We start from the raw sequence: 14,334 nt of genomic DNA on the forward strand, positions 1-14,334 counted from the left end.
GAGGTGCAGCCATAAGCTATCGGACTCCCCACTGAGTGTCAGAAGCTCAAACTTCAGACTGTAGGGCAGCCTTGGGAAAATGCTCAGGGAATGGCAAAATAAGAATGGCAAGTCAATTGTTTGTATGTTAGAGATAGAAGAATCTAGTTTAAGTGCCAGGAGAGGTCCCTGAGAGAATCCAGGACTCTGGCTTCCCAGGTCAGTAAAAGTCACAGTCTTAAAGGGTAGACCAGCACGTGACAGCAATGGGATTCCGGTGTAATCAGCATGCATAAAATCGCGCGCATTTCCTGTTCAAGAAAGACAATGCTTAGTACGTGATGTTACCTATCCTCATTTTTTTCAGATCAGAAAAGTGAGACAAGGGAGGTTTACTCAAATCTCCTAGAGAGTAAGGCCGTGAGTAACAGAAAAACCGAGATCTGGAACAGGATTCTGCACATCTCACACTCATCCTCTTTTATAGCACTATACGATACCTTTAAAGGGAGCGATGCTCTCTAATCACATTAGAGACGGGTAAAGTATGTGCTTCTCACACAGAGATGATAAAGATCCTTGTGAGGACTTATGTAAAAGACGGATATCACAGCATCAGTCACAATAGTGGGAAACGGGAAAGCACTTACATATAAAATTACAGAGACATTATTAAATTATTGGATAGATACACACAATGGAATATTACGCAGCCATTAAAATCATGTTTTTGAAGAATATTTAATGACATAGGAAATGCTAATGATATAGAATTATATGCACATGGTATCAGCCCGGTTATGGAATATAATTATCTGTACCCAGCAGTCCCCCTTATCTGCAGTTCCCTTTCCACGATTTCAGTTACCCACAGTCAATAGCCACCCAGAAGCAGGGCATCCTCCTTCTGATGTAACCTCAGAAGGTCAACAGCAGCCTAACGCTACATCCCAGTGCCCGTGCAATGCACGCACTTCATCTCAACACGTAGGCGTTTCATCATCTTACATCGTCACAAGAGGAAGGGTAAGGACAGTACAGTATTTTGGAGAGAACGAGAAATAAACCATATTTATATAACTTTTGACAGTATATTGTTATAATGGGTCTATATTAAAATATTAAAATACATGTATTATACCCTTATCATAGATATGTACGTATGGGAAAAAAACTTAGTACATATAGGGTTCAGTACTATCTGCAGTTTCAGGCATCCACTGGGGGTCCTGGAACATATCCCCTGCAAATAAGGGGGATACTACTATATATATACACATATACACACACATATACAGATAGACATATATATACACATACATATACACATATATGCACATACACAGAAATGTGTGCATAGAAAACAACCCTCAGAGGAAATATGCTAAAATATTAACAATGGTTATCTTGGTGAGAGAAAGGAAGTAACCATATATATTTTTTCACTTCAAATTTAATTAATGAATCCTTTAAGAATATGAACAAGAAATAAACAGATTAACTATAAATGAACAAAGCTAGATTGCTCTCAGGCTTTTCTCTGGGATGCTAAATGACAAAATTATATGAACCCAGCATTGTAGGAAGTAAATGTTTAAAGTCTAATAATTCCATAAATCAGCTAACCTGTGTAAAGTCAACAATAAAATGTCTCAAATATGCATGGTCCTACCTCCAAGAGAGACATTTGGAAAAAAATTATTCACTCGTGGTCCAGAATACCAAGAACTAAATAAAAATTATAAAGCAAAGAATGATGAACTTAAAAGAAAAAGTAAACAGTGATCCTCATTAAAAGAAATATATAGACATTAGTCTAAACAATTCATTAGAAATATAGTTATGAAGTTAATACAGAAGAAAAACATTTTGTGTGGCTAACACTTCTTTAAGTGATAAGGTTTTTAATATCTTAAATTAATGAAGACCGATAAGTAGGTTGAAAGGGTAGAGAGAAAAAAAATGATACTAAATCCCTTATGATGACAGGTGCATTTTTAACCTTTTCCCCAAATTTTCTACAGTGAGCATGTTACATTTTACCAGCAGAAATAGGCACGTGTTAAAAAATAGTAATTAATACACCAAGTAAATCACCTCAGGTCAGAGAACATATCAATGTCTATTGTTTGCTTCCCGCTGTCTCAGGTTTGTCCCTACATGCCACGTGCACCTGCCTACACGGCAGTTGCTGAGGTAGGGCTTAAAAACGTGAGGAACTCGGGGGCACCTGGGTGGCTGAGCCAGTTGGATGGCTCAGTCAGTTAGGCACCTGCCTTCGATCATGATCTCGGGGTCCTGGGATCCAGCCCCGCATCTGGCTCCCCGCTCAGCAGGCAGTCTGCTTCTCCCTCTCCCTTTGCCCCTCCCCCCACTCAGGGTCCCCCCCAACCCCCCCCCAGTCACTCTTGTTCTCTCTCTCAAATAAATAAATAAAATCTTTAAAAAACCAAAACCTGTGAGGAACTCACCAGCAAGATGCTCTCCCAAGACATCCAGCGGATGGGGAGCACTGCCCGGCCCTGGATCCGGTAGTAGTCACCGCTGTACAGGTTTCTGCTCATTCCGAAGTCAGCTATCTTGATGGTATAGTTCTTACCCACTAAGCAATTTCGTGTGGCCAGATCTCGGTGGACAAAATTAAGAGAGGAAAGGTACTTCATCCCAGAGGCAATCTGGGTAGCCATAAACTTCAGGTTGGCATAACTGAGGGAATAAAAAAGAGAAAGGAAGTGGCCTATGGGAAGAAGAAGCCGTGAGAGGTACGCGTTCCACAGGTGGTACCAACAAACTGGAGTTTCGACCTCAACATCCCTTCTCTGTTCTCAGTGAATCTCTTTGCTTTCCCCCAAAGGGCAGTGGCACCATTATGCCCTGCACGCTAGCCTCCCCGCCATGCCAGAATACTGATGAACTTGAATGTTCGCTGCTCCCTGTCTTCAGAGCCCAGGTTAGTCTCATGAACACAGAGAAGGGATGGGGGACCTACTTATTTACCTGACAGTGGGTGCGTTGCTGGAGGCAGAACTGGGGGGCTCGTGGCGGGAAAGAAACTGATTGAGATCTCCATTCTCCATGTACTCGGTGATCATGCACAGGGGGTCGTCGGTGATGCACACGGCTAAGAGGCGGATGATGTTTGGGTCCTTGAGCCGGGACATGATCTTTATCTCCTTAAGAAAATCATTCCTTTGGAGGACATAGACATAGGTAAGCCCAGAGGTTGCCAGGGTTAGAGAAAAGAGGGGGAAGAAGACACAGCAAAGCCTAGTCCTACCCATTATCCCGAATCTTGTTCCCCTTCAGATAACCTTTGAGAGGACAGAGAAGTTGGTACCTAGAAACTACCAGGTTCTATACACCCTGGAATAGGATGTGCCCTTATTCAACTGTAATCTCTTTGAGAACATGAACCATGACCTGCTCACATTTGCATTCCTAGAATCCAACAAAAGGCCCACCACACAGAAAGTGATTACCATTTGCTGAATCAAATATATGCCGCTAACAACTAGGCTGCAAAATGAAACTTGTCCCTGGAAGTCATATCTTAAGTGCACTGGGGTATTTACCTTTTTAAAAGCCATGGACTTGCTCTACTAATAAAGCAAAGAAATCTTTTGTAAAGTGAATAATCATCCTCTGGTTTATCTGGTAAATCTTTATTTTTCTCATACTGGCTGTTCGTAGTCACACACCAGCAGTCGGTCCCAACACACACTGAGCAGCCTGTTCAAAACAGAGCTGCTTAAAGCTCATGGTGGTAATGTGGAGTCATTTCAAAAAGAGTACTCACTTGGCCAAGACTGGAACTGTTTGAGTTCCCCACCCTTGAGTCACAAAACGGGCTCTCACCTCACCAGGAACAATATATGGGTCAGTGAGACCACTAGCCCACATTCTTAAAACTACCACAGCAGATGACTTATGTAACTCCTGTGAGTTTTCTAGGAACCCTGGACTGGGAGTCATACCATGTCAATATAAAACCCTTGAAATCAATGTAGTCCCGATGTGACACACCCCCTATTTCACCCCCCCTCCACTCAAAACCAGGGGTTTCCACAGTTTGTGGAGCCCAGAGTCTAGGCCATCCTTCACTGCTGAATTGCAGTGGGCACAGGTGGAGGAACACCAAACCTCACCAACCAAAACAATGGGCAAAGGCTTTGTTATAGCCTATGTTTTTTTTTTCTTGCCACCCTCTCCAATTGTGTGCTAAGGTTAATATTAAGAATATTGCCTTTCTCTAAGGAACCCAGAGGATGTCATTTTTCATGCATACTAATGTCTTTAAGATTGAGGTTCTCACAGTTAAAATTCCAGTTCTGTTCCCTCACCTATCTTTCCTCTTCATTCCACAACCTGTCTACTGCAAGACTTTTAATGAAACTCTACCACCATTCTTGGAATTTCCAATTTGGGGAAGAGGGCTAACAAGCTTTCTCTCACTTTGAATATCAGTGAGACAAATCAAGTCAACACAAATGGGAAAATACATACGTTACCCAGATGTGCAGACTTCTCTGAGACACAGACAACCAGCTTTCAACCAGCATGCCTCTCTGGGTGAGGATTAACTCACCATTACTGTAATGGAAAGGCTGTCAGACAACGGAGTATGGCTGGAAACTGCAATTTATGTAGTAAAGGATCCAAGAGACTATTAGCCAGTTTGGGACACTGCTAAAGGACTGTAGGATCCTTTTGCTTTGAGGTCCATGGATACTTTTCCAAGTAGAGGTAGCTTCTCATTTGGGGGGTTGCTGGACATAGAAGAAAAGGAGCATAAAAGAGAAAAAAAGGAATGAGAAAGTAAATAGAAAAATGAATAAAGAAGAATGGAGGAGACTTAGCAAGAAAGTTGTGTGTGAACGTGGAAGTTGGCCAAGAGGCGGTAATGACATTCGGGAGAATGTCTGTGCGTCATGGTCAAAGGAGCACATATTCAGGCAGTTGTGTGTGTTGGGAAGTAGAGCTCTGTGCAAAGGGAGTTAGGAAGTCAACACATAGCTAATTCAATGGAAAGTGGACATCTGCATTTGCCAGAGATACAGAAGAGAGATGAGGACTGCAGGCCCATCAGAAAAAGAGAGCACAGCAGTGATAGGTGAGGCAGCACACACACCTTCCCATCTCAAAAGAAAAAAGCTGCTCAAAGGTTTCCAGGAGAGTTCCTGATCCTGCAGGTAAAATACATAAAGGAAAATTCAAAATGCAGACCACAGACCTGGCATTCTTGTTGGCATCTGCTCGGAGCATTTTCACGGCCACCAGGACAGGCTGGTTGGCACTGACATCTAGGGCAAAATCTTTGTCTTTGAATTTTTCCATCCCCTCCACTTCACAGAGATGAACCTAGACAAAAGTCATCTAGTCTCAGCATCATCATTTCTCCTGAAGATGGCTCAGTACTCTTGCTGGGCATTTCCTGGAGATAAGCTAACTCTTACAACTCAAGCAAAATCATCAAAAGACTGTTAAGACACATCTAACATACCTTTAATTCAAATAGCCGAGACAAACAGGGGTAAAGTACCCAGCTAATGGGACATGTTACTACTTTATAAAAGAAACATACATTGACTGGAACACTAAATTTGTGATTGAATCTACAACATAGCATTTTACTCCAGTACAGTCCACTATAAAATGTCATTTGGCATAAATGCTCCCATTTTGATTCAAGGAAGCTTAGTTACTGGTTCATACAGAACACTTCTTCTCTATGTATTGGTAACAGAGTAACGAGACTGTTTTCAACGCCGGGGACAGAATGAGTATATATGACATCACAAACAGATGCCATGGACCCTTGTACTTCCACCGACACCAAACCCACCCAAGGGCAAAGCATGCCACCCACCCTGAAAGCCAAGAACACATTCTTCTATTCCATCTGGAGTTCAGATGGTACTGCTGAAGGGCTCCTGTTGCCACTGAAATCATGGCTTTGGATTCTCAGAAGGTTCACGTGACTGCTGTAAGAGTGCAAAGTCACTATGACACGCATCACTCGGAGGGCAACTGGGAAGAGCACTCCTCCTTATCTCAGTTGGCAATTCATTCCCTCGTGGCTGAGCCTGGGACTCAAGTCAGGGGCGAGGTTGTTTTTGACCACTTTACACGTAACTCCCATGGAAAGGAGGAAAACAAAGTGGCTATCGAGTAGCGGGATGTTCTTGGACAGTTTATCAAAGATGATCACATCTTACGGGTCCCCACCCTCTGTAACCTATTGTAAAAAAATTTGAAAATACTGAATGTTTTTTAGGATATCTGAAGTCTAGTGACTTGCTGGCTTTAAAAACTATACAGAAATCAGAAGACCGAAGAACCTTCGTGAGCTCTTTCACAAAGATGAGGCAGACCCAATCCCAGCCTTCTAGAGGACAAGGCAAGGACAGATGAGTGAAGGAGATATTCTGGTACAAGTCCACTTTGGAAGGGGCACTTTTTGCTCTCCTGGCCATTTTTGTTCAACCACTATCTTTGGGATACCAAGAACGAGAGACCCCACGAAAGGATTCAACTCACCTCTCCGAACTGTCCTTCTCCCAGCTTCTCCTTGAACGTTAGGAGTTTCCTGGGGAACTCTTCCACAGCCACATCTTTCCCTGAAAGCAGGTCCATGGTAACAGCAGGCACGGAGTAGGTGTTGCCTCCAGTCACCCCCTGCAGGTTCACGATGTCAGCCTCTGCGTAGTGGGGTGCCCCCTCGGGCCCACTGGCCTGGGCCGGCTTCACAACACCGCTGCAGCCTGGGAAGACACCTCCAATGAGTCTGACTCCAAGGGGTATCTTTGAAGATCATTCCAGGAAGAAAATCTGAGAGGAAGGCTAGGACATACCCTGAAGACAGCCTACGCTACTCCACGCCATTCTCACTCAGAGAAGTATCCTCTAGAGACCCTTTCTTGTGGCCTTCAGAACGTGGAACATCATTTTCTCTCTTCTTCTTCTCAAACTGTGTGATCATTAACAACCTCCTTGACTAATTTTAGGAGATTGTGGTGAAGCTAGAGGACAGTTCGTGTCATATAAGGGCGGGAGTACTAAAGTTGAAAGACTTAATTGCATATTTCTTTAATTTTAAGACACTATCATTGATTTAATAACCTATTTTAGGGATTAAACAACTTTCTGATGATCTAGTTTAAGGCACATCCTTCCTTAAAAAAAATTAAATATGAGGGGGGAGATGTTTTAAGACTTTAGAAAATAGGTAAGTTACTTTAGTTCGGCCTAGGAAATGAATTAGTTTATTCTTGCTATCTCTGTAATAAATTAGTTTATTCTTGCTATCTTGCTATCTCTGTAAAATTCCCTGAGTTCAACGTGTTCCTTCAATGTTTGCTATCCACTGAGTGATAAATACATGAGAGTTTCCTCTCTTCCTTTGAAAAGAGCCCTTGAAAAGCCTATGCCCTCCCAGTCACTCCTGTCTACTTCTCCACCTGGCTCTCCCCTGAACACAAGTTCTTCTACTGACTTGGATCACTCTTCAGTTGCTGACCTTCTGGAAAAGCTGTTCTGAGCCTCAGTGATGACCCCAGAATCCCTTCTCATGTCACTCTGCAGCACTTTGTAAAAAACACTGGATGTGAATCAATTGGCACTGTTTTACCAAAGCAATGCTTTTACTGAAGAAAGGCAAGAAATATTTGCTGTAGTAAAAAATCTTGTATTATTCTAATAAATTTCCACCACAAAGAAATAAACAAAAATTAAACTCAGTTATCTTGAGGGCTAGAAAATTGGGAATTCTTGCATGTCTTTTGCTCCATTAGTTTATTTTCTCCAGGTGAAATGCTAGTCCTGAATTTACCGCTAATGGTGTTTGGTGTTGGGTGAGTGGCCTATCTGGGCCTCCGAATCTTCTTCCTATGGAAAATGAGGAGACCAGACTAGTTGGACTGCTTAGGTTCTTCTGGCATTAATACTTTAGTGACACCCTTTATTTATTTTCTTTCTCTTCTGACCTGAGGGTCCCTTTAAACATCTACTATGTGATTAAACACCTGAGAGGCACTCAGATTAGGGTAGGTGCTATGGCAGATCAATCTAGAAAGAGAGTGTGGACTTCTCAGGAAAACATGGACTTCTCTCGATGAAAACCAGATTTGGCTGAGTAGGAGCCAAGTGTCACACCTTCATAATGCCTGTCAAGACATCTCCCTCATTCTCTGCCACTGTGTCATACTCACCTGACTCTTCCTCCCCTGGAGCAAACTCTGGGAGTTTTCGTATCAACCTCGATGGCTCCTGGTAGTCAGGGCGAAGGGGAAAGATGCGATCATAAGTGGAATTGGACTCCTGCTCACTTGGCGATGAGGAGCGGTTGTTGTTAAACATGCTGGATTCACTGGGCAGGGAGAGGCTGACGGTCATTTCATCATCCAGCATCCTCCGGGAAGCCTGAATAAGAAGGACAGGGAAGGCACGTTGGCACAAAGGGGATCATGGAGTCCTCCTCTTCTGAGACTCAGCTCTTCCACTCAGGTGAAATACCTCTCTATGACTCTTCAACTCTGCAAGCACCACAAGTGACAGGGATGCAGTCTGGCTCCACAAACGCCTGGGTCAGAGAAACTTAGACTATTCCTTCATTGATTGCTTCAAGGCAGAATTTGACCCCCTAATTTCTGTGCTTCCAACATTCATTAACTTTCATTGAAGCATGTATAAGCATTATTTACATGACACTATGAGAACCTATCAGGAACCAATGAAAGATCTTCTCAGTTTGGCAGAGTTTTTGATGTTCTGTTAAATAATGGGTTTTTACAGACTTATCCTTTAATTGGTTTTTGTGTAGACACATTAAAATGCTCATTCACTCAACAGATGTGCTGTAACATGATGGGTCAGTAGTCTGGCACTGTAGGTAAGGGTATTATGCCCTCAATCTTGCATTTTTACTAACCAAAAATGAAATGGCTATAAAACAGGGAAGGAAATCCCTGGGGATACTGAGGTGAATTACACCTAATAAAGGAAGAAAACGAATAAAATAACAAATTGTTTTGGTATCCTATCCAATGTGACCTGTCTGCTCCTTTCAAAGGAAAAATGCCAGAATCTGAATATATGTGACTACTTGGATTTGAACACGTAAAATGTCCCACTCCAACAAACATACTTTGGTTGCTCAATGGAGAGACTTTGATGTCTGCTTCACCCCCTGGACTGAAAGTCCTTTGTTGCAGTTTCACCCCCAATACTGAGCATGGAACCCAGCACATAGTACGTACTCAATAAATATGGGTTAACTCTCTCAAAGAAAAAATGTTAAGGATGCTGCCAAAAGGATCCTACAAATAATGGTTAGTCTAAAGCTATTTTGAGTAATGTTTCTTGGAATATATGCGTATGCTTAAGGGTTTTACACACACACACACACACACACACACACACACACACACACACAAATCTGTCCCCAGGAAAAAATCCTGTGTCATTCCAGAGCATCTGGAGTTGTCTTACTAGGATATACAGGGTAGAAAGAATTTCTTGAAGGACCAAGTTAAATATTTCAGGGCAAAATTGTTGCTCTCCCTTTTACTTGAAGGGTCTCCATTCCAACACTCCTCTTCCAGCCCATGGACATATTTCAATCAGACTCCAAAGAAAGACCCAGAGAAGTGTGGCAAATTCTGGCTCCAATAAAGAGAAAAATAGTTCACAGAGTATAGAACACAGACTCCATTTTCCCAATTAAAACACAGTCATAACAAAATACTCAATAAGACACACATCAGCTTCAAGACATCCCATGAACTTTCAGTCCACCAGCTTCTACTACCATTAGCACTCTTTGCTGCCCCTCATCCTGAATTTAGACACCCAGGGTGTCCCAGCATTCTAGAAGAAAGGTTTTGAATTGCCTCACAGTTCAGAGTTTCTATAACCTCTCAGTCCACATCTATCTGAACTCACTGATCAGCGAAGATGTCCACGGCCAACTCTAGAAACACTTAATCATCAGCAGACCCCAAGAGCATCAGATACTTAGCAGAAGTGCCTAGAGAGTTGCTATCTAGCCTAAGAAACCAAGAAAAGTCATAGATATTCCATCTTTGATGGAATGTATATATTTTGGAAGGAAAAAAGTTGACAAATTTCAAGACTGACAATTGGAATGAGCATAGAAAACAGGTATCAGTTGTATGACCTTGAGCAAATCACATTTTTTCAACATAAAGAGTTAAATATAACCAGTAGGCCCAGCTCACCATTATTCAATGAGATTCGGGTAAAATAATACATGTGAAAAAGGCCTTGTAGATTGTCAAATGTTGACAAATGTGTACAAATTATTCAAATAAGTTAGACTGGACAAAGCAAATCTGAGGAGGGACCCAGAAGGATGCGTAATCATAACTTCCAAGCACATAAAGAAGTAGAAATAGGACAATGAAAAACTTGGCTTGGATATTAATGCGGCTGAATGTTTTTCTGCACACACACACGCACGTGTGTAAACAGTAACAGAAGAGAAGGAACAGCATTATCAGAAATTTTACCTAGGTACCAGTTGTGCGTTTGTTAATTTTTTTAAGAAATACAGATGCCTGCACTCCCCCCAAACCCTGAATCAAAACCTTCAAGGGTGATGTTTGAGTTGAGATTCAATGTATTAAGAAGAGTTTTCTGGGGCGCCTGGGTGGCACAGCGGTTAAGCGTCTGCCTTCGGCTCAGGGCGTGATCCCGGCGTTGTGGGATCAAGCCCCCCACATCAGGCTCTTCCGCTATGAGCCAGCTTCTTCCTCTCCCACCCCCCCTGCTTGTGTTCCCTCTCTCGCTGGCTGTCTCTATCTCTTCAAATAAATAAATAAAATCTTAAAAAAAAAAAAGAAGAAGAGTTTTCTGAGTTTTCTAGGGAGGTTCCAAAATCCCCATTCCAAACATGAGAAAATGGACTTAGCTTATTCTTTTCTGACTCCCTTCAGCACCAAGCTTCGCCACTCCTAGGCTACTCAGTGGCCTCAGTTAACACTCTAAGCATGTATAAGTTCTTATAGTTTGCCTTTTTCTCCTGGGGTAACAGTGGCTTACGCAAGGGTGGAGCAGATTCCTATCCCATGACTTTTCTGTACTTCCTCACCTTCTCCAGCATTTTCTGCCAGAACTGCCTCCAGAGGATGATGACAATGATGGCCAGGAGGATGAAGATAATGGCCACCAAGCAGCCAATCAGGATCCGAGTGTTGCTGTCATCAACTTTAAGCATTGGATCTGTGACCAGGAAGAGAAAGATGGAGAACACCATCATCTCATGGGGCAAGGAAAAGCATGATGGACTGGACTAGAGACAGAAAGGTAGAACCTTTCCCTTCAGGATAATTCCGCAAGACGCCACCTTAAGACTTCTGCTTAGTTTCAGTCTTGCTACTCTGGTATGACTTTGCTCTTCCATCATACGGGCCGCCTCCTAGGGACCAGAGCCTCCTCCTCCTCATGTATCGGACTGGATAATGGAGAGATTTTCCATTCTTCCCAAATTTTGTTCCTTTATTACTACAGCCTCAGTCTACTGGCTCACAATCACACCTCATGAAAAATAGGTGAAGAGTCCCCTTTGGAGACACTTGATCTTACGTGTTTCCCAGATTGCTGACCCATATGAAGCACTGGATACACTTTTGCATATATCTCCAATTAGAGAGACTACCATTTTGTTTAATGGACTTCCACCCATTCATTGAGATCCCCACTATGGGTCTTACCTAGAAATGTCCCTTTCCTTGTTTCTGTTCCAAGCTACCCAAACTTCCATGAAACAACTGGAACAACTCCAGACTCTGCTTTAGCTGAAGAATCACATGAACCAGCAGTGACAGAGTGAGTGTGGGCCCTTTACTTTGGAGCCTAGCCTTTCCAGAACTACCCTTCATCCAAAGTCACCTGGTAAAAAGCCTCCTACACAGACAGTCAGGCCCTTGCAAATCTCCACCCTTCTTCATCCTCTAGAAGGCCCCTTCAACTTTGACTTCTGTAACTAGAAATCACACATACCATAGGTTGTGGGTGCCACAGGTGAGGTGGGCAGCGCTCCAGAGTTGTTGTACATGGCAGCATCTGTTACAAAACAAGCGTGAGTCAGAGCTGGGGAGAAGACAGAGAAGTAGTGGTTTTTCTAGAGGTAGACTGTGACCTAGCACAGTGTGAAATCCATTTCGTGGGTTGCCATCAGCCTTTCTTAAAAATGACAATATAATTATATAATTAATATAATATGATCATATAATACTCTAAATTTAAACAATCGCCATTCATCTGGACAGTAAGGACAACTCTTCTTTTGTAAAATGTTTGTTTAAATGATACGAGGTGTCACGGTACAAAAAAAGTTTAAGAAACAGGGGCTCAGTGGGCAGTGACCACACATTATCATAAAGCACACACGGGAAGTCAAACCCAAATTCAGCAAAATGTAGAGAGAACAGGATGGGTAAGCAGGCAGGGGACAGACACAGTGCTAAGAGGCTTTTTCCTTCAAGGAAATTAAGTTGTTTTCACTATGCTCATTGACATAGCCCTTTAATTTACAAATCAAGCCTTCTTTATAGGTGGACTATTGATACTGGAGTGTCCTTTACTATGATGTATAAGCTTCTAAAACTAGACCCCAAAAGCTTATTTGCCAGACTGACGTTGGCAACTCATTTTCCCCTCTGATTTCCCTAACCAAGGAGGTCAAGAATTAGAATATGCATTTCCCTTCAAGAGACAGGCTCTCCGTGAGTCCTAATTTTTCTTCTTAGCATTATTACACAAATTGGGAGGTATCTAGCATCTGCATGTACTTTTTTGCATTGGGTCCTCAGGCTCCAGTGGAAATGAACATTATCATGGTATCAGATTTAAAACTCAAAAGATCCCAGGAGTCAAAAACTATAGTCCATAGCTGCAATTGGGTATAACGAGCTAAGTATACTAATTACTCTGCCAAGAGAATAGAATCCCTGAGGATGGATGAGAATCTGTGACCCCCCCAGTTAACACAATGTAATGACACTGTTTTTGAACATCTAAATTTCTGCTCTTAATAAATACTTCATATAAAATAATCAATCCATTTATTCTTAAATTAAATCTTTATAAGGTATCAAGGCGCCAAACCTGTTTTTCTAAACAGATGTTCTATCTCCTTATCAGTATATCTTAATGAACAAACCATCTTGAAATTTTCTTCTTTTAAAAATTAAATCAGGGGCGCCTGGGGGGCTCAGTTGCTTAAGTGGCTGACTCTTGATTTTCACTCAGGTCATGATCTCAGGGTTGGGGATCAAGCCCCACGTTGGGCTCCACACTCAGCTTGGAGTCTGCATGTCCCTTTCCCTCTGCTCATCCCCCTGCTCACTCATTCTCTCTCTTTCTCTCAAATAAATGAGTAAATAAAATCTTAAAATAATTAAATAAAAATTTTAAGAAATAAAAGTTAAATCAGGAAGCATGGTGTCCTCTGCTTTATCTTTACATTAGTCTCTGCTCCTCTCTTCTATTATTTTTCACCTATATTTTTCAACCAGGTCCAGTGCAAGGCTCACTCTTTTGACACTGTTACAAAGCCATTCTCTACTGACCTCTCTCCTGATCACTTATTGTTGGTATCACTTTGAACATCTTTTGAAAAATCATTGTGTGGGTTTTGTACCCCATCTAAATTGCGGTGGTATAGACAATGTCCTAAATGCCTTTTAACTTTTCAGGACTCAGCACAATCCCTACTGCCCAGTTTGTGGTCTCTAAGCACCATTCTCCACTAAAAGGAGCCATGACTGCTTAAGGAAATGGTTGGCTTCATATCTGGAACGCAAATGTTCAAAAAGAACTTGGGTAATTTTGTTCTTCCAGAAAATAAGATATTTATCAAAGGTATACGGGTCAGATCCAAAGAACACAGAGCCAGCCTAAAGGTGTGTGCTCTGGTCAAATGTAAGACAATGTGAGCATCAGGAAGAATTAATAATTGCAATTAACATAACATAATAAAAAATTATTATAAAAAAACATATTGAATTTATAAAAAAGCAATGAGCCCATAATGATACTAAAAAGCAAAACAAGTAAGAAGAACAAAAAGAAAACTCATTAGACATTACTGAAGGTTGCTAGGGCATCAACTCTGAAAACTGATGAAGAGAAAAAATTAATCACGTGTCCTGCCCTTCCAAGGTGAACCGTATCTCAGAGTAAGCAAGTGCTTGAGGAATGGTTCTACTAGTCAGAAGAAATTCAGCTGATGCATGCAGAAGGAATGCAAGAATTAGAAAATTACCTCTTAGCAATCCCTAATGAAATAAGTAATTCAAGTAATGGTCAACAGTTTGTGGGGGATAACCTGAGTCC

The 14,334-nt window shown here is 41.9% G+C and overlaps 1 protein-coding gene across 7 annotated transcripts in view; it reads right to left on the reverse strand.

Moving 5' to 3' along the window:
* DDR2 (discoidin domain receptor tyrosine kinase 2) overlaps positions 1-14,334 on the reverse strand; it is a 125,439-nt gene that overhangs the window by 9,599 nt on the left and 101,506 nt on the right. For all 7 annotated transcript variants that reach the window (XM_034667235.1, XM_034667232.1, XM_019800559.2 and 4 more), the window contains 7 exons: positions 11,998-12,060; positions 11,087-11,217; positions 8,187-8,397; positions 6,517-6,740; positions 5,210-5,337; positions 2,977-3,168; positions 2,451-2,685 (listed from right to left, as the gene is read on the reverse strand). In XM_034667235.1, the coding sequence (XP_034523126.1) occupies positions 2,451-2,685; positions 2,977-3,168; positions 5,210-5,337; positions 6,517-6,740; positions 8,187-8,397; positions 11,087-11,217; positions 11,998-12,060 (1,184 nt within the window). The remainder of the gene's footprint in view (positions 1-2,450; positions 2,686-2,976; positions 3,169-5,209; positions 5,338-6,516; positions 6,741-8,186; positions 8,398-11,086; positions 11,218-11,997; positions 12,061-14,334) is intronic.

The sequence above is a fragment of the Ailuropoda melanoleuca genome, chromosome 8, assembly GCF_002007445.2.
Source record: "Ailuropoda melanoleuca isolate Jingjing chromosome 8, ASM200744v2, whole genome shotgun sequence".
Taxonomy (NCBI): domain Eukaryota; kingdom Metazoa; phylum Chordata; class Mammalia; order Carnivora; family Ursidae; genus Ailuropoda; species Ailuropoda melanoleuca.